At 39.2% G+C, this 27,888-nt stretch overlaps 1 protein-coding gene across 1 annotated transcript in view; it reads right to left on the reverse strand.

Moving 5' to 3' along the window:
- Positions 1-27,888, reverse strand: part of Gle1 (Gle1 RNA export mediator) — a 62,994-nt gene that overhangs the window by 27,973 nt on the left and 7,133 nt on the right. The window contains exons 2-6 of the mRNA XM_083125656.1: positions 27,500-27,877; positions 12,331-12,540; positions 7,144-7,280; positions 4,553-4,655; positions 2,373-2,463 (exon numbers count right to left, since the gene is read on the reverse strand). Of these exons, the coding sequence (XP_082981782.1) occupies positions 2,373-2,463; positions 4,553-4,655; positions 7,144-7,280; positions 12,331-12,540; positions 27,500-27,877 (919 nt within the window). The remainder of the gene's footprint in view (positions 1-2,372; positions 2,464-4,552; positions 4,656-7,143; positions 7,281-12,330; positions 12,541-27,499; positions 27,878-27,888) is intronic.

Consider the following 27,888-nt stretch of genomic DNA (forward strand, 5'->3'; position numbering starts at 1 on the left):
GATTTGTTGAGATTTTCAGCATAGCATTTGTGTGTAAATAACAAGGGAAGTGACAAATTATTGCCTTTTTATTGGTATTGGACATATACATGTGCCAGCATATCAGTTTATCGGTTAAAATAGCCAACAATTTTACCAATCTGACATTTATATAAATAACCTGTTAATAGGAAGACCTTTTCACCCCTGTGGTCAACAAACTTTCGTGGTTAAAATGGCACTAAACTATTGGCTGATATATGGTTCCCTCTTGAACTAAAAATCACACATTTGTCTCTTGTACTTTCTTGCTTCAACTCTGGCTGGCTGCTTCTTGAGAACATCAAATATCCTCCATCTAGATGGTGGCATGGATGGAAACAAAGGGAGACCTGATATTCACTACAGTGGTACAGGTGCACTTCTGCATCTTTCTTTGGTGACATAATTTGCACTGCATATAGATGTTTTTATGGTAGAGAGAAACTTGTGTCGTGGGACACCTGTGTATACAGTCCAGCATTGGAGCAAATACCTGGTGTTAGAGCACTTTCACTTGCTCGTACTCATTCAAGTCATTGTCATTTTAACGTGACAATAATCGTAAACACATACACGAGGGGGTACCCAAAAACAACCGGAACTCGTCGTGAGTTCCGTGCACCCAGTGGCTTTGCCGGGGAAGGTTGTCTCTGGTCACGGTGATTTTTTCGTAAAAGCAGTTTCGCTCGCACCTCCTTTTTTTGTGATGGCCGATATAAGAGAACAGCGTGTGGCTGAGAAATTTTGTTTCCGGCTTGGGGAAAAAATGGCCGCAGACATTGTTGTGATGTCGAACACAGCTTTTCAAGGACAGCGCTATGGAGAAAACTGAAGTGTATGAGTGGTTTTCTCGCTTCAAAAAAGGTGACATGTCGATTGATGACAAACCTTGTTCTGGATGCCCGTCAACTTCCAGAACAGACGAAAATGTCGACAAAATTCATGAACTTGTGCTCGAAGACCGATGATGGACCATTTAAGAGCTGGGGACTTTATCTGGACTATATTGGAGCTCGGTTCAGCAAATTTTAACGGAAGATTTGGGAATGAGAAGGGTCGCTGCAAAATTTGTGCCTCGGAATCTGAGTGACCAACAAAATGAGTGTCGAGTGGAAACATGCCGTGCTTTGTAAAAAGAGCTCCGAAGCAACCCAAACTTTTTCTCCAAGGTTATTACTGGCGAAGAGACATGGTGCTATTCTTGCGACTTTTTTTTTTGTTCCCCCGAATGAAGAGGACATGAAGGGACAGCGATTTGACAACGCAGAAGAGTTTAAAAAATGTTTCCAAGAATGGAATCACAGATTGGACAAATGTATTAAGTTTCATGGAGAGTACTTTGAAGGTCATAAGGTTGTTTAAAAAAAAAACAAAAAAAACATGGCTTTTAAAAAAAATCCAGTTTTCTTTGGGTACACCCTCGTATGTAAAATATCCATCTTGGCAGGTTCAGCCCACAATCATATGTTTCATTTTCATTATCACTGTATTGGTAAAAGAGACTAAACTACATTTTAACATGGAGATGATGACTATGTTTACTAAAAAAAAAAAAAAGTAAAGTTTTCGCCTGTGTTTTGCACCATGATAAGAAGGGCATATACAGGGTGTGGAGTTAGGGCCCCAAACTTTCTTGATCTCTGACGAAGTTGGGGGTGATGTGATCAGCACCACATCCCTGGTCACCTTTAACCCTAGAGTTTCCTCCAGGTGCAGAGTTTATACGATACTGGATGGGTGCCGGAGCTGCTTGAACAGGTGGAAAAAATCCTGGTTCTTCCCTGCTGGGGATCGAACCTGGGCCTCTTGCATGGTAGTCACATTTCCTAACGACTGAGCTACTGACTATGTTTACTTAGGTTTCAATTTCACTGTCTTTTACCTTACGATCCACATTTGAGGGCCACTACCACAGACAAGTTACGGTTATACGAGTGTATACAGCTCGTCTTGCCTGTTCGAGCATTATTCACTTGAGCGAAGAAGCTCTCAATTCTGTACGCTATCTAGCATAGTCTGTGCAAAATATTTGATGCTCGCGCGAAATGCTCCTCCTGCAGCATTCTAACTGGTGTACTACACATGCATTTAAGGCTTAAATATATTTCTAATACAATTTTAACATATAAATTGTGCACATTTTAAAAAAAACAATTTCTGCCAATTTGGCTAAACACAATAACAAGGAGGAAACTGTAGTTACATGAAATGAAAATGATGAAAGAACACTCACATAGTCATTCCTCGCATCAGAATCCACTACATCCTATCCACTACAAAACCTACAAATGCATGGCATTTCAACCCCAATATAGGCATTAACCTAATTTATATGAACAGAGATAACGTACCTACTTCCTCCTGGATGTAGTTTTTTATTCCTTCTATCTGATTGCATAATGCAGCTGCTGTCTGAACATCCAGGTTACTGACCTCTCCCACCTATCAGAAAAAAATATATAATGGATTAGAAACAGATGTTAAAACAATGTTTTATACGTGTATGCAGTGGCGGCCGTCGGCAACTATGATGGGTAGTGCCAAAGTGATCAAGAAATCTAAAAAAAAACCTCCGTAATGCCCACCCCCCACCTCCTCCTTGAGGTTGCATCACTGGCGAAGATGTTTATCCTTGTTTGATAACGTGGAAAACAATGTGTGTGTAACTAATAATGCACTGATCCAGTTCATCTTCACTCATTAATCCTACAGGACACTTCCCTAAAAACACAACAATTACAAGGGGAAGGGAAAAACAAATCACCTTCTCCTCCCCCATGCACACGTATTCCAACTGAATGTCGAAAATATCTTTGTCGTAAAAAGAAATTGTCGAAATGCCAAAGGAAACTCATCATCATAGGATATTTCACTTTTATATTTTTTTAAAAGTCTGGATGGCCCTCTAGGCGCATCTATCTATTATCAAAATGTTCATTTAACTTTGGAAAAATACTAGGTTTGTTTCTCCAAAGGTAGGTAGAAATTACTTCCCCAACGGGTCTTACAAATCAGTCGTATTTAGTGACTTATCTCTGAAAGTGACAACTGTGTCAACACCGCAAAAGTTCCCTCGCCGTGCCAGGCGAAGACGGGTACGGTTGGTGTCTTATGGGCTAACCCCACCCCCTGCCACTTTGTTCTCGGCTCATGGTGGAAATGTTCCTCACTGAGACTTCTTCAAACCTCTGTCTGCACGTGTGTCAACTTGGTTAGGCGAGCTCTTGGGCGGCACGGATTGTTGCCTCTCGAGGGTTCAAACGAAACAGCTGGCGATGCAGTGAGGAGATTGGGGCGATCGTCACGTCAGCTTGACTGATTGCAAGATTCGAATCTCCTTGTCTGTAAACTATCAATGTATCCATTTAACAATACTTGGGCAAGGTATGCGTTTCTTCTGAGGGTAGTGCCATAGCACGGCGGCTCTACCCCTTGAGCTGCTGCTGCATGTATGTATACACTGACTGGGCCAGTATTCAAACCTGGGACCCCTCACATTATAGTGCGATGTGCTAACCATATCGCCACGGATGCTGGCAGTTGATTCTTAATGTTTTCTCACCTCCCAAGTTGTATTGCTTTGTGTGTGTATTCCGCTATTTGTAGAGCATTGAATAAGCATGGCCAAGAAGTGTATGTGTAGTTTCAATACGAATGGGGCGTTACCCCCACACCCCCTATACGCCTTCATGGCGTGGTGCTAAGCACAGGGGAACACTTTACCTTTACCTTTTTACCTGCAACTATACCTGCATCTTGACACAAACTCAAGAGACAAATCAAATCTTGCAAAGTGGTATCAAAAAGTTTCGAGACTAGTTCTGTAATACACCAACAGATGGCAGCCCACGGCTGCATGCACAGTCACAGGGAGCACTGACCTTCATGAGTCAGCGTGCCACGAGACATCATCCTGTGTACATCGGGAGCTGTGTAACTGGTGCTATTCTGACCATGCGCGCTACCACCTCTGTGATTTCATCATGGACAGCAAGTTAGAACAGAGCAAACGTGAAATTCTGTGTGAAACTGGGCAAATCTGCCACAAAGAAGCTTAACATGATTCAGCAAGTTTACGGCGATGCTGCAATGCGTCGTTGGAGGTTTTTTGAGTGGACAATGTCAAAACCATTCAGCAACTTGTGCATGAGGATCGTCGAAGAACAATCCACAACATTGCTGCCATTGTCGGTGTGTCATACGGAACCAGATTTGGCTCCTGAAGACTTCGCCCTCTTTCCGAAGATGAAGATCCAGCTCAAATGTTACAGTTTTGACTCCATTGCGGAGATCCAGCTCAAATCGCAAAAGTTGCTTCTAAAAGAAGACTACCAGGACACCTTCCAGGAGTGGCAGGAACGCTGGGAGCGCTGTATCACTGTGTAAGGGAACTATTTTGAAGGTGATAGTGTGGAAACAAAGATGCATAAAGTACTTTCTTGTAAACACAGCTAGTCTTCAAACTTTTTGATACCACCTCGTACTGTATATTAATCTGAATTTTGGGACATGATACACAGAAGCAGCTCACCTTGCACTGTTTCAACAAATGGTCCATAGCTTCGTAAAGAGTTTTAAGTTTTGTGACCTGCTGACTCACGCTTCCAGCCAGAGCTTGCTTATCTTTGCAGGATCTGCAACATAAAACACATCAAATTACCATTCCTACAGAATCCTGGAAAAACAGATACCTCATAATTTTCGTTATGAAGAGAAAGACACATCAAAGTTACTGTTAACTATTTTCATGCTGCTTTTTTTGAGAACATATTACTTTCAAAGATACACTGCCTTCATTGGCTTCAGGTAGACAATGACGACATTGCATTTTCAAAATTCATAGGTTCTAGAATGCAAGCAAAATGGAAATAGGAAATAGTGGCTGCATAGCAAACTGCAAAGGAACTATGGAGAGGACAGTGGTCAGCTTGGTAGTAGTGTTAGAGCACTAGTGTAGAATCCCATTGAACCACAATTTTCACGTAACTTTTCAGCTAAAAAAGTTAATATTTCATGCCATGTGTCCTCAACATATAAAAAAACAAGATAAAATACAAATATTTGACTTATTTTGTTCTCCAAACACACACACACACACAGAGAGAAAAGAGAGATAGACGAGAGAGAGAGAGACGAGAGAGATAGGAGAGAGAGAGAGAGACGAGAGAGAGAGAGAGACGAGAGAGAGAGATAGACGAGAGAGAGAGAGAGAGAGAGGAGAGAGAGAGATGGAAGGGAAGAAAGAGCCGTAGAAGGGTCAACTCTGAAGTCATGATAAGGCTGCTGCAATGATCACTGCAGTAATATGATCAGGACAAGTTTTTATACTTTTAAATTCTACTAAACTATCAACCATGTTAAAACCCTTCCATGACTTTTTCTTTTCTTACATCCCTGAAGATAGACCGAGGTTGGTCCGAAAATTTGAAGGATAAAACAACATACATATGGTATATTGGAACTACAGGGAAAAAGACTTGCGCAGAACTGTACAGTGCATATGGGTATGGGGGAAGGCAGGCGGTAGGAGTCTTCATCGCAGTCCGAGTCAGTGTTGCCAGCCTCACGAGATTTCCTTAATAAACTGTTGCTATGGAACCGCCAAGGACCTGCTCAAAAATGCATTTCCTGTTCCTCTTATTTGGGCATTTTGACGTGTATAAGGGGAGATGTAGAATGGAGTACGTGGAATTCCACTCAGCCATGAAATGTGCTGTTTGGACTGTGAAATTATGCCAAATGGTACTCAATTGTGCTAGGACATAATAAAAATAATATGTAATAATTAATACTATTATTACTATTTTTAGATTGTTGTTTTTATCGCAACCCAAAATCTATTTCTATTCTGGTTATTTTACATCGCTTTTGTGCCTCTACGGGAAAGTACGATGGCTGGCCCCCTTTCTGGAAAATGAATGTTAACCTAAAAGTATATATTATTTCAGACATATAAGTTGATATCGGTCACAGTAATTTACATCAATTATTATATTGGGGATGCAGGAACATCATAATTGCAATTGCAATTGTTGTTTATTGAGTGGGCACTATTACAGGGTAATATGCCTCGTTTACCCCCTGGAAAAATGCCTTGCTTGCCCTTCCCTGGCCGTCCAAGATTAGGGGGCAATTGCCCCCCTTGTCCCCCAGTGCACATGCCCATGGCTCTCTCCTTGAGAATGTTATTCATCCACTACTATTAGATCTTTTTTTTTTTAGATCTTCTGGTTTACCTAAGAAACATTCTTCCGATGTTTTCAAGTCTGACCTGGCAACACTGCACCGAAGCCCCGAGAACGGCAGGGAAGATGCTAGAATGCTTTTGACTGAAGGTTCTATTCCTTGTGGTCGAGTATAACATGTCCTCTACTTGCTATATGGTATTTTTGTATAGGCAGTCCAAATGTTTTTACAAAGACTTTACAGATTGAAGTTAATCTTCTATCACCAACTAACCTATACCACAATGAGGAAAGTGAGTAAATAGAAGAAATATAGAATAAGAAAATTGTGGGACTGTTCTTTAACATTAAACTCCGAAGTGTAACCACAGTTTGAGGGGCAGCACCTGCCAATCCATGCATAATTAGTTTCTTCTTGGATGATTGATTGATTGATTTAGTTTATTTTACTTCGCGTTTTGTGCATCTTGGCTAATTTGCGAAGAAGGGGATGAGTGATGAAATTGATGAATGGATATTCACAAACAACCAAGCCCGAGCGGGATTCGAACCTGGGACCCTTGGCATCGCAGCGCGATGTACTAACCACTCGGCCACAGGGTCAGGCTCTTCTTAGATGAAATTTTGCAAAAGTACACATGATACATGCACAAATATGACACACTTTGTTTCTTAAAGCCTAAAACACAAGATTTTCATGGTATATTTCGTTGTTTAAGCACAAAATTTGTTCAAATTCATGAAAAAGGCCACAATTTACATTTTATGGCAAATTTGCTTTATTTCATGATTTCAAATTGGTGAAAAATGTGTTCAGAATATGTCTCTGCACATTCATGAACACTTTTAGGCAGCAATTAATATTCATCAGTGTTATAGCATTTGCGAAAAATCAAGGTAAAGCTTATCAGTTGGTAGAAAAGTATTGACGTATTACCTTGCAAGATCTAGAATAGTCTGATAGTGTGCCCTGAAGTCTGTCTGCGACTTGTGTATCTTATCCAGCAGCAGTTTTGTTTGTTTTATTTTGTGCCGTGCTTCTTCTTCAGCTGCCCTGATCTTCTCGTTCACAAGCTGAAATTAAATATACACACATATAATTGCTCGTTACACTAAAAAAGAAGAAATATTTGCAGTCCAAGACATTGCAACAAAGTGACACACACACTTTATTGTACAGGGTGTTCGAAAAGTTCCCACACTCAGACTTTAAAAATATGCTACGAGGGCAGTAGGCAATATGAGTTGGCAACGTTGGTAAGTGGGAAGGGTATAACCTTAAAGAAAGATGAAGTCATGGGAGATACGTGCTGCTATTACAACGTCCGGTGTGAGTCAGACAAATGCAGTCGGTCGACAATGCATTTTATGCAAGCACAGCGAATCGCTTAGTTAGAAGCATATTTTGAGTGTAAGTCATATTCAAGGTGTGTGGAGAAATGGAGACATCTATTCCCTGATGATCCGATGCCAGGAAAAAGCGCAGTGTATGATCTCGTGCGACGATTTCGTGAAACAGGCTCCGTGCATGATCGACCACGAAGCGTGTAGACATGTGTTTACAGGAACATGGTGGCCATTTTCAGCACTGACTATAGACTGGAAACCGTCCGTAGAGAGTGCAGGAAGACCACCATAGTGTTTCATATGAATGTGTTGCATTGTGTTGTGTTTGGACAGTTCTTGGACAGTGCTGACTGCCACTACAATATTACGCACCTTTGGTCTACGCATTATTTACTGTGTCATACAAGAACTAGTGCAGTTATGTATGTATTAATTCCGTTGCCATGTGTATCACATTCTCCACAAAAAATTCTTCAAAAGTGAGTGCGGGAACTTTTCGAACACCCTGTATTATGTATATTAGGGTGGACTGCTAAAAAAAAATGCTGATCCTAATAATGCATAGATGTAAGATTTAATGCCCCGCTGGAGTTCAGCTGACACCAGGGGCCCTGATTTTGAAATTTCCTCTCCTTCCGATAAACTGTCATGATATTCACAAATCTGAAAAATTACATATGCTTCTAGACCATTCATGTTAATCTACATGTTGTTTGCTTTTCCTGTTGGTGGCGCAGTGGTAGCATCGTAGCCTTGAAATCAAGGAGTCCCAGGTTCGATACCTGGTGAAGGCACATAGTGGTTCGGATCCCACTTTAAACTGTAAGTCCAGTCCAGTGCATAAAGTGAAGTTAAAACAACAATTCAATCAAGCTTTCGCTGTTGTCTACATATTGCCAATACTTCAATACACTAACATAGCTGCGAAACTATTGTGAATATCACGACAAGAGTGAAAGCAAACCACATGAAATACATGTGAATGCATTACAAGTGGTTCTCAACCTTTTTCAGTCCGGGACCCACCTTGAAGGACATTACACTTCATGGGACCCATAAGCATGGGTGCCAGCAGAATTATTTGTAGCGGTGTGCATCCAGTTTATAATAATTAGGACGAATTTTAAGGTGCAGCACCTTTCCAAGAATATAGCTGTTTTCATATTGATTGTTTGATATATGTATTTTAGGACATGAAATCAAGTAAAATGAACACACTTTGTCGCACCTTTCCAAAATGGTATAATATAATTATTGCAGCCTCAATAGTTCCAAAGATAATGTAGCAAAACCCATGAGAAAACACGAACTTCAAGAAAATCTACTCTGTAGAACCACAATTCTCTGTGTGGTCCATGCGACTTATATACAGAAGGTGCAGAAAAAAAAAGCTTTGAATACAAGCATTTTATCAGCATCTCTTTTTGCACCTTTTTGAAAACATTTTCAGAACCATTTTACCCTTTCCCTTTGCACATTAAAATCCTTTCAAAAAAAAAAAAAAGGTAAAGTGTTCCCCTGTGCATAGCACCACACCACGAAGGCGTATAGGGGGTGTGGGGGTACCGCCCCACACTTTCTTGATCCGGTCGTGAGTGGGGGTGATGTGATCAGCATCACGCCCCTGACCGCCTTTACTCCCCAGGGTTTCCCCCAGGTACCCATGTTTTTCGACGCTGGGTGGGTGCCGGGGCCGCTTCCATCGTTAGAAAAGTTCCCGGATTTGAACCGGCCGTTCCCTAATAATCATATTTTTGCTAACATTGAGTACTTTAAGAAGGCCTCTTTTATGCTTGCTTAAAGAAATTGCACATACTTCATTCCAGAAAAGTAAATATGTAATTTAAGCAATGGTAGATTGCAAATAAAAGAAATTTAATAGGATTTTAACACACTAAATAAATTTTCGAGCCTGACTTCGCGACCCACCAAATGTCTCCTCGGGACCCAGCAGTGGGTCGCGCCCCATAGGTTCAGAAATGATGGTCTAGAAGGAATTCTAAGCAGATGTCATTTTTTAGATTTTAGAATATCATAGTGGTTTATTGAAAGGAGAGGAAATTTCAAAAACAGCTACCCTGGTCCAACCAAGAATTAACAGTATCAGCAACTGATATTCTATATATGTGATACTGTAACGCAATGCTAACACTGCGTTGGGATCGAACCAGAGACCCTGAGCTGTCTATTGGGTGGTGTAGTTATTCATCATTCATCTTTCGGATGGTAACCATTCGCTTGGCCTAAATGTGATATATGCGAGAGGCTACATTTAAAGGAATGGCAATAGAATTAACTTAAGTTAGATATGGGTTTTGTACTCTTCATGACTGAACCGATATGGATTAGTCTAGAAAAGGATATTACTTGCCTCACAATTAGATGAAGGTTATTTCCACAGTTGCCCTCTCAATTGTCACATATCTGACCTCCCTGTCAGAATTCACTCTGTTCACGCACCATTGCCCAATAATCGTCCCCCACTTCCTTTCTCTCTCACCATCCGCGATCTTTACTCTCTCTCGTATCCTCGCCAACTGTCCTCAGATTCCAACTCTCAGGCCACATACGCCTCTCAAGTCAATCACCTAACATTTGCCTAATTGCTTATTCCGCATTCCGTTTCCTGCTGTGCTAAGAATGATGGAAGACTTGTCACTTCCACCCAATACCTTGGGTACAATACGACACGATACAAAATTATGAGGCACGTGTAAAAAAAAAAGGGCCGATAATTTTTTACTTCGGACTGGCAACACTGACGAAGCTGTGCATGCACAGAAGCATGCCTTAGTATTCTGTGCCTGCAAATGAGGTATATTTCTCAGTGTGGAGGTGTATACGTGCGAGTAGCAGGAAGTTGAAATTACTGCTGCAATAGAAAATCCCACCAAATCATGGCAACCGTGCTTTGGGAACAAAAAGGTGTAATCCTCGTGGAATTCCTGGAACTGGGACGAACCATCACAGTAGATGTGTATTGCCAAACACTTTCTAATATGCAACGTGCCATCCAAAAGCGAAGAGGAATGTTACGGTCTAGAATTCTGCTTATTCATGACAACGCCTGCCCACACAGAGCTGACCGTACTGTTGCGACAATTCAAAAATTCCGATGGGAACGTTTTAATCACCCACCATACAGTCCCGATCTTGCCCCAAGTGATTACTTTCTGTTCCTTCACCTCAAAAAGTGGCTTGCTTCACAACGTTTCGATGATAGTGAAGTTCTCAAGACATCAGTTCTCAACTGACTGAGATCCCAGGTGTCAGATTTCTACGCAGAGGTTTTACGTAAACTTGTTCCACGGTACCAAAAATGCTTGGAGCGTCATGGTGACTATGTAGAAAAATAGCCAGGGTATGCTCTTGTATAGCATCAAATTAAAAATTTTCTCGCTTGATTTTATTCTCTGTAATAACCAATTGGCCCTCTTTTTTTGGTCCCAAAACACGGTTGCCATGATTTGGCGGGATTTTCTATTGCAGCAGCCATTTCAACTTCCTGCCACTTGCACGTACGCACTTTCACACTGAGAAATATACCTCTGTTGCAGGCACAGAATACTAAAGCATGCTTCCATGCATGCGTAGCTTTCTCAGTGTTGCCAGTCCCAAGTAAAAAATTATCGGCCCTTTTTCTTGACATGTGCCTAGTACAAGCATTTGAATAACCTGGAAGTATCCTTATGTAACTAGGTGAGACTAATAAACCCTTGTTTTGTAGAGTAAATGTCTATAAAAGTAATGTTACTCTTTCTAAGTAAAGCAAAGTATTGCAATCAGCTTGTGAATAAACCATTCAGGTTTTTCATGGGATATTTTAATTTTATATAATGAATGGCTTTTATGTGGTTTCCCATGTAGCCAACTGGTTTGTACTCTTGACTTTGGTGGATGTGGTCGCAGATTCAATCCCCAAGGCATGCCCAAAATTTTCATTGACCCAGCATTGTGAGGACAACTGTGAAGCTACTTGAAAGGCAACAGAGCTAAGCCGTTCCCCCATGCGGGAGCTCAGCTGTTTCAGAAGTGACTACGCAAAAATAATCTTTATCCCTCGTGTCCATCCAACAATTATCTGCATAATTTTTCGAAATTTGAAAACAAATTTGGTAGCTAGAAATGAAGAAATTAACAAAAGCCTAACTCAATACAAAATTAAGTATAAAAAAATAATATTTCATGGATAATACAACTGAAAGTCTCAGGGGTAAAACATGGCAAGTGGCATTTTGGTCATTATTGACTTACAAAGTAAAGAGGCATCCTTCAATTTTCATGTGTAATTGCCATGTCATGCAATTTGCATTGAACTCACTGAACGCTTCCGATGCTGGTAAACACAACACAAAAGCAATTTCTACATAGAGCTTCTAATAACCTTTGAGCTAAAGAAACTCAATAATGATCAAAATGTCACCACGTTTTACCCTTCAATTAATGTACATGAAGCTAAATTTTGCTTTAAATTTGCTTATTATTATGTTGAACAATAATAATAATAATACATTCTTCACAGAACTCCAGCTAAATAATTTATAATGTAGGGAAATGACAAATCTGTAATAGTAGGCCTAATAATAAAATTAATGGACAACATGCCAATATACCTGTTCAACTTAGAAATAAATATTTTATTGATTAAATGCAACATGCATGCATGATGATGATAATTAATAACCTAAAATTTTACCACTCATGAGTTACTAAAAACCGAACTCTATACCTCCCATAATGTACCTATATGTATGGCTGCGAGGACACAGTCACATACCTTAGCATGCTGCTTGTGTTCCTCCGCTAACTGCAACTGCCTCTGCGTTGCCTTCCTCTCCTCCTCTTTCAGCTGACTCAGAAGCACCTCTTCGGTCTTCAGAAAGGCTGCTTCCCTCTCCCTCCTGTACTCTTCCTTCAGCCTCCAATTGTCCAAACGATACAGCATCATCTTCTCCTCCATCTCAAGGGTTCGCAAGCGCATCACTTCCTGCAAGGCATTAAGACACTAACACTAGGGTTGAGCTAGTACCACTTTGAACCCATACTCACACCGTTGGGAAATCATGTGGGGTCCAGATTTGATTGACTGATTTAGATTATTTTACTTCGCTTCTTGGGCAACTTTTGGCTAACTTGCAAAGATGAGGATGAGTGATGATATCATGAAATTGATGAATGAGCACTCGCAAACAGCCATGCCCAGGCCGGAATTCAAACCCGGGACCCCTGGAGTTGTAGCATGATGTGCTAACCACTCTGCCACAGGAGCCGGCTGTGGGGTCCAGAGGTTGGCCTGGTAGTTCAACAATTGAGTTATAATTAGAGATTGGATCTCTAGGTACTAAAAAAATGCACAAATAGACAGGAAAAAGGGAACCAAAAATTTGAAAAAAATCTGCATCTGCACTCACAGTTTCCTCTTCCTTGCTTTGTTACTTTGCTTTTATGTTAATTGAATATATTACTTCTTTATGCATTGGAGACAAACATGAAAGCACAATAAACCACATTTCACACCTGATAGATAATGTTCTTCTTAAAGGTTTGCAGAACAACTTTTTGTACAAAATACAATATTTTTAGCTGTGTTTATTTTATTTTATCTGCAACGTTCCATCCTGGTTTCCTAGAACTTTTTCAAGCTACACCAAGATATTCATATAACAACACAACCTCACATAGCTAGTCACTCTACACTTCTAAGGAAAATAAAAATACTGTGTTAGATTGTTTTGCATCTGATAGGGAACAAAAATTTTGTTGCATTGATACCAGCACATGCTCTAATATAATTTGGGGTGTAAGGGGCGGCCTTCTTCTAAGGCGCCCAAAGGTCAACCTCACTTCCACGTAGTGCACCCTGGACTAAAGACTAACGAGGCTCTGGCGACTGGCATTATGACCAGTATAATTTTGTTTGTGTTGTCCTGTTTTTTGTCCTTGTGGGTGCTGAGTGCCCGTTTACAGCCTCAGCTTTTAACAGAAGTCAGAACATTTTAAGATTTTTAGTTATGCAACGTTAGGGTTGTTATGTGTAATGGTAAGGGGCTGGCCCCCGTATAATGTGACGGGAGCAAAATAGCCTAAGTGCTGACGCTCCCAAAATTTTAAATTCAAATTCAAATTCTAATATAATTTGGGTGTGCTGATTTTAAATCTGAGGTTAGTTTTTCTCTGTAAGCTCTAGTTTTTTTTTGCAATTCAACATTTTAATTTTTCACCTTTATATCAATTTTTCAAAATTCAATTCAAGATTTTAAAGTTGGATGCCATCTTGGATACCGTCTTGGCGAAGATATACTTCATTTATTCACAAACATGTGTAAGTGCATCACAATATGCATTACAGCTTGAAAATACGGCAAGATAAAAATGCTTTTTGGAGTATTAAACATGTACTCAATATAGTAAAATATGAATATGAATTTAAAGGCTTTTTTAAAAGAAAATAACACACATGTCTACATGTATACGGAAAGCATTATAAGACGTTTAATATGGATGGCATGCAAAGTTCAAATAGGTTCTATTCAGACAAGAATTTGCGACTGTAGCTCTTGGGTTGTGGACTTGCTCAGGGCAACCTCACTCGTAGCAGTAATCTACTATCATATTCTTGTCCCGTCGCCTTTGACATGCTCTTTTCTGTCATAATGTTCTCGCAAATGCAATGAGTGACCAACTGGAACTGACCGATAAACATTCCTGTCGTGTTTAGAGCTATCGAGAAATAATCACCATTCTTTGGACTAGACTAAGTAAGACCTAATTGGGTGAGAAGACCTGGGATATCATGGCAGTAAACATTTGGACTAGACTAAGTAAGACCTAATTGGGTGAGAAGAGCTGGGATATCATGGCAGTAAACATTTGGACTAGACTAAGTAAGACCTAATAGGGTGAGAAGAGCTGGGATATCATGGCAGTAAACATTTGGACTAGACTAAGACCTAATAGGGTGAGAAGAGCTGGGATATCATGGCAGTAAACATTTGGACTAGACTAAGTAAGACCTAATTGGGTGAGAAGACCTGGGATATCATGGCAGTAAACATTTGGACTAGACTAAGTAAGACCTAATTGGGTGAGAAGACCTGGGATATCATGGCAGTAAACATTTGGACTAGACTAAGTAAGACCTAATTGGGTGAGAAGACCTGGGATATCATGGCAGTAAACATTTGGACTAGACTAAGTAAGACCTAATTGGGTGAGAAGACCTGGGATATCATGGCAGTAAACATTTGGACTAGACTAAGTAAGACCTAATTGGGTGAGAAGATCTGGGATATCATGGCAGTAAACATTTGGACTAGACTAAGTAAGACCTAATAGGGTGAGAAGAGCTGGGATATCATGGCAGTAAACATTTGGACTAGACTAAGTAAGACCTAATAGGGTGAGAAGAGCTGGGATATCATGGCAGTAAACATTTGGACTAGACTAAGTAAGACCTAATTGAGTGAGAAGACCTGGGATATCATGGCAGTAAACATTTGGACTAGACTAAGTAAGACCTAATAGGGTGAGAAGACCTGGGATATCATGGCAGTAAACATTTGGACTAGACTAAGTAAGGCCTAATTGGGTGAGAAGACCTGGGATATCATGGCAGTAAACATTTGGACTAGACTAAGTAAGACCTAATTGGGTGAGAAGACCTGGGATATCATGGCAGTAAACATTTGGACTAGACTAAGTAAGGCCTAATTGGGTGAGAAGACCTGGGATATCATGGCAGTAAACATTTGGACTAGACTAAGTAAGACCTAATAGGGTGAGAAGAGCTGGGATATCATGGCAGTAAACATTTGGACTAGACTAAGTAAGACCTAATTGGGTGAGAAGACCTGGGATATCATGGCAGTAAACATTTGGACTAGACTAAGTAAGACCTAATTGGGCGAGAAGAGCTGGGATATCATGGCAGTAAACATTTGGACTAGACTAAATAAGACCTAATTGGGCAAGAAGACCTGGGTTATCATGGCAGTAAACATTTGGACTAGACTAAGTAAGACCTAATTGGGTGAGAAGACCTGGGATATCATGGCAGTAAACATTTGGACTAGACTAAGTAAGACCTAATAGGGTGAGAAGAGCTGGGATATCATGGCAGTAAACATTTGGACTAGACTAAGTAAGACCTAATAGGGTGAGAAGAGCTGGGATATCATGGCAGTAAACATTTGGACTAGACTAAGTAAGACCTAATAGGGTGAGAAGAGCTGGGATATCATGGCAGTAAACATTTGGACTAGACTAAGTAAGGCCTAATTGGGTGAGAAGAGCTGGGATATCATGGCAGTAAACATTTGGACTAGACTAAGTAAGACCTAATTGGGTGAGAAGACCTGGGATATCATGGCAGTAAACATTTGGACTAGACTAAGTAAGACCTAATTGGGCGAGAAGACCTGGGATATCATGGCAGTAAAAATTTGGACTAGACTAAGTAAGACCTAATAGGGTGAGAAGAGCTGGGATATCATGGCAGTAAACATTTGGACTAGACTAAGTAAGACCTAATAGGGTGAGAAGAGCTGGGATATCATGGCAGTAAACATTTGGACTAGACTAAGTAAGGCCTAATTGGGTGAGAAGACCTGGGATATCATGGCAGTAAACATTTGGACTAGACTAAGTAAGACCTAATAGGGTGAGAAGAGCTGGGATATCATGGCAGTAAACATTTGGACTAGACTAAGTAAGACCTAATAGGGTGAGAAGAGCTGGGATATCATGGCAGTAAACATTTGGACTAGACTAAGTACGACCTAATAGGGTGAGAAGAGCTGGGATATCATGGCAGTAAACATTTGGACTAGACTAAGTAAGACCTAATTGGGTGAGAAGACCTGGGATATCATGGCAGTAAACATTTGGACTTGACTAAGTAAGACCTAATAGGGTGAGAAGACCTGGGATATCATGGCAGTAAACATTTGGACTAGACTAAGTAAGACCTAATTGGGTGAGAAGACCTGGGATATCATGGCAGTAAACATTTGGACTAGACTAAGTAAGACCTAATTGGGTGAGAATAGCTGGGATATCATGGCAGTAAACATTTGGACTAGACTAAGTAAGACCTAATTGGGCGAGAAGACCTGGGATATCATGGCAGTAAACATTTGGACTAGACTAAGTAAGACCTAATAGGGTGAGAAGACCTGGGATATCATGGCAGTAAACATTTGGACTAGACTAAGTAAGACCTAATTGGGTGAGAAGACCTGGGATATCATGGCAGTAAACATTTGGACTAGACTAAGTAAGACATAATAGTGTGAGAAGAGCTGGGATATCATGGCAGTAAACATTTGGACTAGACTAAGTAAGACCTAATTGGGTGAGAAGACCTGGGATATCATGGCAGTAAACATTTGGACTAGACTAAGTAAGACCTAATAGGGTGAGAAGAGCTGGGATATCATGGCAGTAAACATTTGGACTAGACTAAGTAAGACCTAATTGGGTGAGAAGACCTGGGATATCATGGCAGTAAACATTTGGACTAGACTAAGTAAGACCTAATTGGGTGAGAATAGCTGGGATATCATGGCAGTAAACATTTGGACTAGACTAAGTAAGACCTAATTGGGCGAGAAGACCTGGGATATCATGGCAGTAAACATTTGGACTAGACTAAGTAAGACCTAATAGGGTGAGAAGAGCTGGGATATCATGGCAGTAAACATTTGGACTAGACTAAGTATGACCGCCTACCTATTCTCGTAGCACTTCTCGCAACTTGAGAATCGCAGGGGACCAACTTCCTTACTTGGATTTTTACCTTTCAGGCTTAAACCACATACGCTAACTCTTGAAAAATGTCAAAAACAAGTCTGGTGTTAGTAAATTCAGATTTTTATTAATTTTTACATGCAAACATGCTTGAAATTTGTTAGAAAACAATCCGATTAACATGCATCGCATAAACTTACAACCACCGCTTCCATTAAGGTAAGCCACAGAATCTCTACACCCTCCTATTCCTCTATTTTATACAATGCGATTGCCAATATGACTTTTCTTTGCAGCGCTGTCAAAGTTATAATTTGTACAGCGTGATTGCCATTGTAGATTTTTACACATTGCTGGCAAAGTTGTAATTTGTACAGTGTGATTATTTTTATATACAACATTTTCAACTAGAGAACTTATGATCTGTCATAAATTCCCCGGGGTTGGGAAATTTGACTTTCTTACTGAGAATCAAGAAGAAATGTCAAATACTTCATGCATTACTAAAATTATGACATTGTTTACATGTAAGAAGTTAGTTACAAAACAAACACCACATAAACAAAGATATAACATGTAAGATTATGACAAAATATCAGATTCATATATTAAATAACTTAACATGCATAAACACAAAACAGAATACACATATGTAGAGTGTGTATGCATAATCGCAGAACCAAATTTGCACAATTTTCATGCATAAACACAAAACAACACACGTGCAGTTTACATGCATCAGTAAAAAAAAAGAAAACACATCATGTACAATTTGCATGCAGAGATAAAATCATAACATATGCATCTCGCATACATAAATTAGCGTGCATACATTTATAACATGCAATAGACAACATGTATGCACAAACTCCACATATCACAAATATGGTACCACTATAATTTACAATTTGTTATCATGCTCTTAATAAATATCGTTAGACAGCATCATGCAACTGCTCCAAACCTAACTCATGAAGTTGCAAATCGTTACGCATGCTTAAAAGTTTGTTTATCCAAAGTTTTTGTTTGTCCAATGAACAATGCCAAGCTTTGATATTTTTTACGGAAATATTTGCAATGTCTTTTCCAGTATTGCAGCATATGGCTTTCACTGTGTTATCATCATGAATTTGCATACAAACAAAAGGACCTTGGTATAAATTACAATATTTTTTTATAATGCAAGTGATAGTGTCACTTTGAGGATGCAGTTTTATGAAGATCAGATCACCTTGCTTTACTGGATTTTTTGTTGCTTGTTTTTCATGCTGTTTTATAATATGTTTTTGTCTCTTATTGAAACTACATGTTTCTGCCATAAGCAGCTTATTTTTCCACATCTCTACATCAGGAATGCGATCCGTTAGTACTTTTTTACAGATATTTTGAGGTTCAATATTTAGCCTGAGTTCTATAGGAGCATAACCTGTACTGGAACAAATTGAATTATTTAACAGATGTAAAATGGCAGCAACATGGCTAGACCATTGCTTATGTTTACCATTGCAAAATATACGCATCAATCTATTTATTTCCTGGTGATATCTCTCCACTAAGTTAGCACTTGGATGATAACTGGGTATGTAAAAAATTTTTACATTGAGAGCATGCATACCTTTTGTAAAATGTTCTGCACGAAATTGTGGACCATTGTCACATATAATGATTGTTGGTATTCCCAAATGGATGAAGTAAGAATGTGTTAGTTTTCTAGTTACGATGGAAGCTGTACTATTGCCAATAGGATATGCCACAAGATAACGGCTAGCAGAATCTAATACTGTTAGTAAATATTTTTCACCTTTGGAGGAACGTATGAATGGACCTTGTAAATCAATAAATAATATTTCACCTGGTTTTGAGGGTTTGTGCATGATTTCCAGATACTTAGGAGGATGTTTATCTGGTTTATTTTTCATGCAAATTTCACAATCAGTGATGTAAGATTTTGTGTCTCTTTTCATATGAGGCCAGTAAAATATTTGGTAAATTTTACCGAGTGTCTTGTCTGTACCAAAATGACCACCTTGATCATGATACTTGTGCAGTACAAGATTTACTAATGATTGAGGCACACATATTCTTATCCGGTTTGGATTGTGAAAATCTTTGATGGTAAGTAGATCATTGTGAATAAGGTATATATTCTTCCAGTTTCGATGTTTGCTCTGTTGTGAACTTTCACAACCAGCGAGAACAGATTTAACACCACTGCAATACGGATCACTATTTTGTTCATTAACAAAATTGTTTTTATCACATATTAATGACTCATCAAGATACTCAAAGTTATTCATGAATATGAGTTCATTATCATGGTCATTAAAAGATCGGCTCAACAGGTCTGCCAAGAGGTTTTCTTTACCTCTACAATACTCGACATGGAATGAGTACTGTTGTATTTGAATAAACCATCTAGTCAGCCTATTGTTCCAAGTGTGTGCAGATTCTAACCACGTGAGGGCTTTATGATCTGTGATAACAGTAAATTTTCTACCTAACAATAGTGATTTAAATTTGTCCAGTGTAAAGAGTATTGCTAACACTTCTACTTCAGTGGACGTATATGATTTCTCAAAAGGTTTCAAAATCCTTGACACGAATCCAATCGGAAGCATGTTGTTGTCTACCAGTTGAAAACAATATCCTGCAATGCCTATATTTGATCCATCAGTTTGAACAAAGAATGGTTTGTTCAAATCTGGATGGTAAAGCATTGTTTCTGCAATAATGGACTGTTTCAACAACTCAAAGGAGCATTGTGCACTTTCATCCCATTCCCACTTTTTGCCTTTTTTCAATAACTGGTACAAGGGATGTGCCATGATGGCATAATCTTTAACATATTTTGATAGCCAATTGAAACTTCCCAAGACTTTCTGCAGTTGCTTGATATTGCAAGGGACAGGTAAGTCTTTTATGGCTTGAACATACTTGGGAGATTTCTCATAACCCTGTGCACTGATAGAATGCCCTAAAAATTCCACCTTGACTTGACAAAACCTACATTTGTCCAGTCTCAGTGTCATGTTGGCATCTTGTAACTTGTCAAAAATAAGTCTTAAGTGAAAAAGATGTTGTTCGAAAGACGTGCTTTTGACAATTACGTCGTCTACATAACATACTGTAAAAGATTCCGTACCTTCCAAGGTTCGTGTCAGAGCATTAATGAAAGCAGACGTTCCATTGATTGATCCGAACACTACCCTTGTGAACTGGTAAAGTTTTCCCTGAAAACTGAAAGCAGTATACTTTCTTGCTTTGGGGTGTAAGGGGACCTGCCAGAAAGCATTAACCAAATCTAGGGAGGACAAACATTGACATCCATGGAAACTCATTAAGAGTTCATTTATGTTCATAGGATGTAATTGCTCAAGCTTGACATGTTTGTTGATATTTCTTTGATCTAAGCAGAGACGAATGCCTCCTCCGGGCTTGACTACAACTAGGAGAGGACATAGGTACTCTGATTCAGAATATTCAATAATGCCTAAGTTGAACATTTGTTCTATTTGCCTGCCAACTTCATCCCTATATGCTAATGGTATTGGATAGTTTTTGTTAACTATTGGTGTGGAAGTATCCAGTTCTATTGTGTGTGTGTACTTGTTACAGAGACCTGGTAATTCAGAAAACAATGTTTTATATTGTTTTAACAACTGAAATAAAGCTATCCTTTGTGACTCATTTAAATGTTCACACTCTTTAACCCTTCTCCACAAGTCTTCATCAGAAGGATGAGAGGATGACCGTGTGGATATGTTAGATACAGAAGGTCTGAAATCTAACTCTTCTTCCGGACAACTTTCATTTGAGACAGCGATAAATTTGGAGAATTTGCTTCCTTCGCTCGATTCCAAGAGTAAGCCTCGCTGGACAAAGTCTAAAGTACTATCAATATTGTATAGGACATCTAAACCGAGAATAATGTCTACTTTTAAATGTCTGACTACCAGGAATTTAATGTAAAAGGAAAGTCCACAAATTTCAACGTTCAAATGAGTGGAACCTATTAGTTTGTCTTTCCTTTTCCCTGTATAATCAACTAATTTAATTCCCGTAACTGGCAATAGCCGTGGTTTAGAAGCCTGAGTACAAATAGACTTCCACAGGGTTTCCGAGAGAACACTAACCTCAGCGCCACTATCGAGTAAAGAAGTATATTCCTTATTGTTTATTCTTACTTTTATGTGAGCAGAAGGTTTACGCTTGCTATTAGTATTTATGGGTTGCTTACAATTTTTGATTTCTGCACTGCAATCTATTTCATCACATTCACTTAAGTTTATAAAATGAATAGCAGGATTTATCGCATCACTCACATCACCTGCTTTTTGACATGAGCTCGTAACTAGTTTAACGAGTTAAACTGGTGTATGTCTGCCTGGACTGTGATTTCATTTTGATTGACATCATTGAACAGACCTTTTTGTTTCAAGAAATCAAAAACTACATTCATCCCAGACTTTGACCAATGAATTAAATCAATTCGGCCATTCCTTGGATTTCCCAAGTGTTTTTCAAATAGATCCAATTTTATACTGGAATCTGCATTCAAAAACAGATGACTAATATTCACTACAATGAGATTCTCATCATTCCCCAACTCCATTAGAAAATTATTCCACTGACTCCACTTACTCCACAAATCAGGATTGTCAGCAGTTAACAACTTTGGGATTGGTGGTAATGTGAGTAATATTAACTGATTCGTTAAAGGTAATAACTTGTGTATTAAACCTTTGAGGTCACTTTTCATTTTGTGTAGCTCTGTATATCTCAAAAAATCATTGGTGCCAATAAGCAACATCACTTTATTACCAACTTTGGTATCTGGACAGATTTTTTGAGACAGGTTGGAAATAGTTTGGCCGCTAGTACATAACCCTATGTTCCGTTTACCTAGTGAATCATATGAAACAGTGTAGTTTGCCAAGGTTTCTGCTACGCGGATCATCATAGAATCACCTAGCAAATGAACATTATTGTACAAGGGTTCAATGACCTGTGCTTCGGTATTTGTTTTGACTGAATTGTAAAATTTTTTGTGTGTGTGATTAAGATTACTAGAGTTGGGTTGTTGCAAAGGAGGATTAGCAGGTACACTCATGACACCTCCCTCTCGACATGAGCGACTTACTCGTTTCCCGAAAAAGTAGACTTATTAGCAATGGCGATTACATTTCTTTTTGAGTTACGCTGTGTGCTGGAATGATCAACAACCTCGCACTTGAGTTTGTCACCTCTGTCTTTAGACTGATCAGTACATTTAGTTTGAATAACTGCTACGTTTCTATTACTATCAAAGTTTTTAGTTCTACTGTTAAATACTGCCTGTGGCCTTTCACGTAATGAAGTTTTGCTAAGGGCTTCGTAATTTTCTATTACCGTGATGGATTCACTCAGCTCGGTAACAGGTTTCATTATGAAAATTTCCTTAATTTTGAAAGGCATCAAAGTAGCAATTTGAGCTAGCCTTTGTGCTTCGTCAGTGGTAGGTTGAACAATCTGCAAAATTTTCCATTGGTCCATGAAAAATGTTAGCAGTGACCCATGAACAGACTTTTGATACTGGGAATTCAAGATTTTGGTGAGCATCGTTGTTTTCCAATTAGAATTTTGATAATGATTCAGAAACTGAATTTTGAAAGATTGGTAATCTGAAAATTTTTGCTTTGAGATCTTGTACCATTGCTTAGCATCTTTTGTTAGCAGCGTTGGTACATAAGTCATAAAATCTGTTTCTGCTATTTGAAATAACTCGAAATTCTCTTCGACATCATCTAAGAATTCAGATGGGATTAGTTCACTAGAAACTCCAGAGAATTTCGGAAACCTATTTAATTGATCTGACTTCAAGAAATTTCTTTTAGTAACATGTGAGGAAACTTGATTTTCTTTACACCTAGAAACACTCTTACTTGTTCCATTAGGGAAAAGTGTCGTTACACTATCATTATTATTCACATTTACTAAGGGAGACTTTTTCCTAGACCTATTCTTTTTTCTACTCTTAAGCCCAGATGAATGACAGCTAATTGTGCTGGGTGAAATATCTGAGTCACTTTCCCGAAACCTGTGTAGCATGGTAGTAGTTGAATTCTGTAGAACTTTAACTTGTTGAGCTACGCCTGACAAAACGGGCAACACTGTATTGTTCACAATACCCACTAAATGTTCTACCTCATGGGAAACATTACCATTTTGTAATTCACTAGTTTCGATGGGAATATTTTCACTTGTGTGGGATTTACCAGCAATAAAATTAAACCATTCTTCAGCTTCTGATGGCTCTTCAGTAGATTCCTGGTGATCTACAGGTGAAAATGCAGGCTTCTTTTTGACAGACTCTGGTACTTGTACTTGACGATGACACCATACAGTCTTGGCTTGATTGTTTTCTATTCTTTCTTCCAGTTCAAAAAGTTTGTTTTTCACAACCACCAGTTCCTGACGCAATTCATCCTTTTCTTCTATCAATTTTCTCACTTCCATGTCAACTTTATGGGTTTCACTCCTAACCTTCTCATTCCTAGAAATGCATTCTTGCCTCTATAGAGACACATCTTTCTGCATGACATTCAGTCGAATGTTCAGATCAGCTCTTATATTTTTTTCTAGATTCTTTAGATCACTCTTAAATTCTGCTTTCACTTGTCCTAACTCCTGTTTAAGTTCCTCTTGTGACTTCGAGATAGCTCGTAATTCAGCCAATATTTGCTCCATATTTCTTATTTTTCACGTAAAACCACTTAAATTCACTTTGCACCAAACAAGAACTAGTTGAACACTATCACAATCGTGGAATCACATATTTCGTTTTTGCAAACTAGTTGCGATGATAATGTAAAATATTTCACATTATAATCTTTAGACGAATAATCTTTGAGACAGCGTACTGAGTCTCATAAAATCTTTTGTGACCGCCTACCTATTCTCGTAGCACTTCTCGCAACTTGAGAATCGCAGGGGACCAACTTCCTTACTTGGATTTTTACCTTTCAGGCTTAAACCACATACGCTAACTCTTGAAAAATGTCAAAAACAAGTCTGGTGTTAGTAAATTCAGATTTTTATTAATTTTTACATGCAAACATGCTTGAAATTTGTTAGAAAACAATCCGATTAACATGCATCGCATAAACTTACAACCACCGCTTCCATTAAGGTAAGCCACAGAATCTCTACACCCTCCTATTCCTCTATTTTATACAATGCGATTGCCAATATGACTTTTCTTTGCAGCGCTGTCAAAGTTATAATTTGTACAGCGTGATTGCCATTGTAGTTTTTTACACATTGCTGGCAAAGTTGTAATTTGTACAGTGTGATTATTTTTATATACAACATTTTCAACTAGAGAACTTATGATCTGTCATATAAGTAAGACCTAATTGGGTGAGAAGACCTGGGATATCATGGCAGTAAACATTTGGACTAGACTAAGTAAGACCTAATAGTGTGAGAAGAGCTGGGATATCATGGCAGTAAACATTTGGACTAGACTAAGTAAGACCTAATTGGGTGAGAAGACCTGGGATATCATGGCAGTAAACATTTGGACTAGACTAAGTAAGACCTAATTGGGTGAGAAGACCTGGGATATCATGGCAGTAAACATTTGGACTAGACTAAGTAAGACCTAATTGGGTGAGAAGACCTGGGATATCATGGCAGTAAACATTTGGACTAGACTAAGTAAGACCTAATTGGGTGAGAAGACCTGGGATATCATGGCAGTAAACATTTGGACTAGACTAAGTAAGACCTAATTGGGTGAGAAGACCTGGGATATCATGGCAGTAAACATTTGGACTAGACTAAATAAGACCTAATTGGGTGAGAAGACCTGGGATATCATGGCAGTAAACATTTGGACTAGACTAAGTAAGACCTAATTGGGTGAGAAGACCTGGGATATCATGGCAGTAAACATTTGGACTAGACTAAGTAAGACCTAATTGGGTGAGAAGACCTGGGATATCATGGCAGTAAACATTTGGACTAGACTAAGTAAGACCTAATAGGGTGAGAAGAGCTGGGATATCATGGCAGTAAACATTTGGACTAGACTAAGTAAGACCTAATTGGGTGAGAAGACCTGGGATATCATGGCAGTAAATATTTGGACTAGACTAAGTAAGACCTAATTGGGTGAGAAGACCTGGGATATCATGACAGTAAACATTTGGACTAGACTAAGTAAGACCTAATAGGGTGAGAAGAGCTGGGATATCATGGCAGTAAACATTTGGACTAGACTAAGTAAGACCTAATTGGGTGAGAAGACCTGGGATATCATGGCAGTAAACATTTGGACTAGACTAAATAAGACCTAATTGGGTGAGAAGACCTGGGATATCATGGCAGTAAACATTTGGACTAGACTAAGTAAGACCTAATTGGGTGAGAAGACCTGGGATATCATGGCAGTAAACATTTGGACTAGACTAAGTAAGACCTAATTGGGTGAGAAGACCTGGGATATCATGGCAGTAAACATTTGGACTAGACTAAATAAGACCTAATTAGGTGAGAAGACCTGGGATATCATGGCAGTAAACATTTGGACTAGACTAAGTAAGACCTAATTGGGTGAGAAGACCTGGGATATCATGGCAGTAAATATTTGGACTAGACTAAGTAAGACCTAATTGGGTGAGAAGACCTGGGATATCATGGCAGTAAACATTTGGACTAGACTAAGTAAGACCTAATAGGGTGAGAAGAGCTGGGATATCATGGCAGTAAACATTTGGACTAGACTAAGTAAGACCTAATTGGGTGAGAAGACCTGGGATATCATGGCAGTAAATATTTGGACTAGACTAAGTAAGACCTAATTGGGTGAGAAGACCTGGGATATCATGGCAGTAAACATTTGGACTAGACTAAGTAAGACCTAATTGGGTGAGAAGACCTGGGATATCATGGCAGTAAACATTTGGACTAGACTAAGTAAGACCTAATTGGGTGAGAAGACCTGGGATATCATGGCAGTAAACATTTGGACTAGACTAAATAAGACCTAATTGGGTGAGAAGACCTGGGATATCATGGCAGTAAACATTTGGACTAGACTAAGTAAGACCTAATTGGGTGAGAAGACCTGGGATATCATGGCAGTAAACATTTGGACTAGACTAAATAAGACCTAATTGGGTGAGAAGACCTGGGATATCATGGCAGTAAACATTTGGACTAGACTAAGTAAGACCTAATTGGGTGAGAAGACCTGGGATATCATGGCAGTAAACATTTGGACTAGACTAAGTAAGACCTAATTGGGTGAGAAGACCTGGGATATCATGGCAGTAAACATTTGGACTAGACTAAATAAGACCTAATTAGGTGAGAAGACCTGGGATATCATGGCAGTAAACATTTGGACTAGACTAAGTAAGACCTAATTGGGTGAGAAGACCTGGGATATCATGGCAGTAAACATTTGGACTAGACTAAGTAAGACCTAATTGGGTGAAAAGACCTGGGATATCATGGCAGTAAACATTTGGACTAGACTAAGTAAGACCTAATTGGGTGAGAAGACCTGGGATATCATGGCAGTAAACAGAGTGCTTTTCTTCTGAAAAGAAGTCCACAAAAATCTGCTCTCACTTTCGGAAATGCGACACTCTTGCTCATCAGTGCAGTATATTTTCTTTCTTGTAGCCTGGATGCTAAAACTCCACTGCTATCTTATATCTAAGTAAATAAGCCATGATCCAATATGAAAACCCGAAAATAAGGTGTTTCAGAGCCTCATCAACATAGTGGGGATGCTGTCACCTTGTCATCAAGAGGTCCTGGGTTCAATACCGGGTGAAGGCACATAAGTGGTCGGACCCCACTTTAAACTGCGGGTCCAATCCTGACTAGTCTATCTACACACAAAGGACTTAAAACACATTAAATGAATCAGTCAAAGGTATTTAGTGCGTGGTTATGGTAAATCTAAGCGACATTGTCCACCTATCCCCAGTGTAAATACCAATGGGTGTCCTTTTTTGCCAAAGTAAAATTTTCAAATTGCATGATAACTAGAGCATATGCGGGAAAACCGGTTTCATATTTGAAATCAGCATTGAAAAATTACATAGAAACAGTTGGAAAATGAAATGCAACAGAAAATGTGAAAAAGAATGTTCCCCTGTGATAATTCTCTGATTTTACCCTACATAAACAAACAACATACAAACCTTAACTTGTTGCTGCCTTTCCATCTCCATCTCCAACAGAAGTTTCTCAACGCACGGCTGCACTAAATCACCAGAACCTGTCGTAGAGCGTCCATTCAGATGCACCGATTGCTTCCCTGAGGAGGACACTGTGCTCTCGTTCAGTTCTTCCTCGATAGGTAGCCTTATGTCCTCGAGGCTCTTGAACACATCGAGACTACAATCACCAGCCCCATGGTTCCGTTGCTCCGGGACCGAGAAGAAGCTTACCTTGGAATAATCATAATGACTATTTGGTCCGATTGTTATGTCCACAACATTGCTGCTTAATAGCGATGCTTTCGACATGACTGACAACTTCACAGAATCCAAACCCAATGGGAATGCAGAATCACCCATCTGCAATAAAA

The sequence above is a fragment of the Lepisma saccharinum genome, chromosome 7, assembly GCF_977018435.1.
Source record: "Lepisma saccharinum chromosome 7, izLepSacc3.1, whole genome shotgun sequence".
NCBI classification, from domain to species: domain Eukaryota; kingdom Metazoa; phylum Arthropoda; class Insecta; order Zygentoma; family Lepismatidae; genus Lepisma; species Lepisma saccharinum.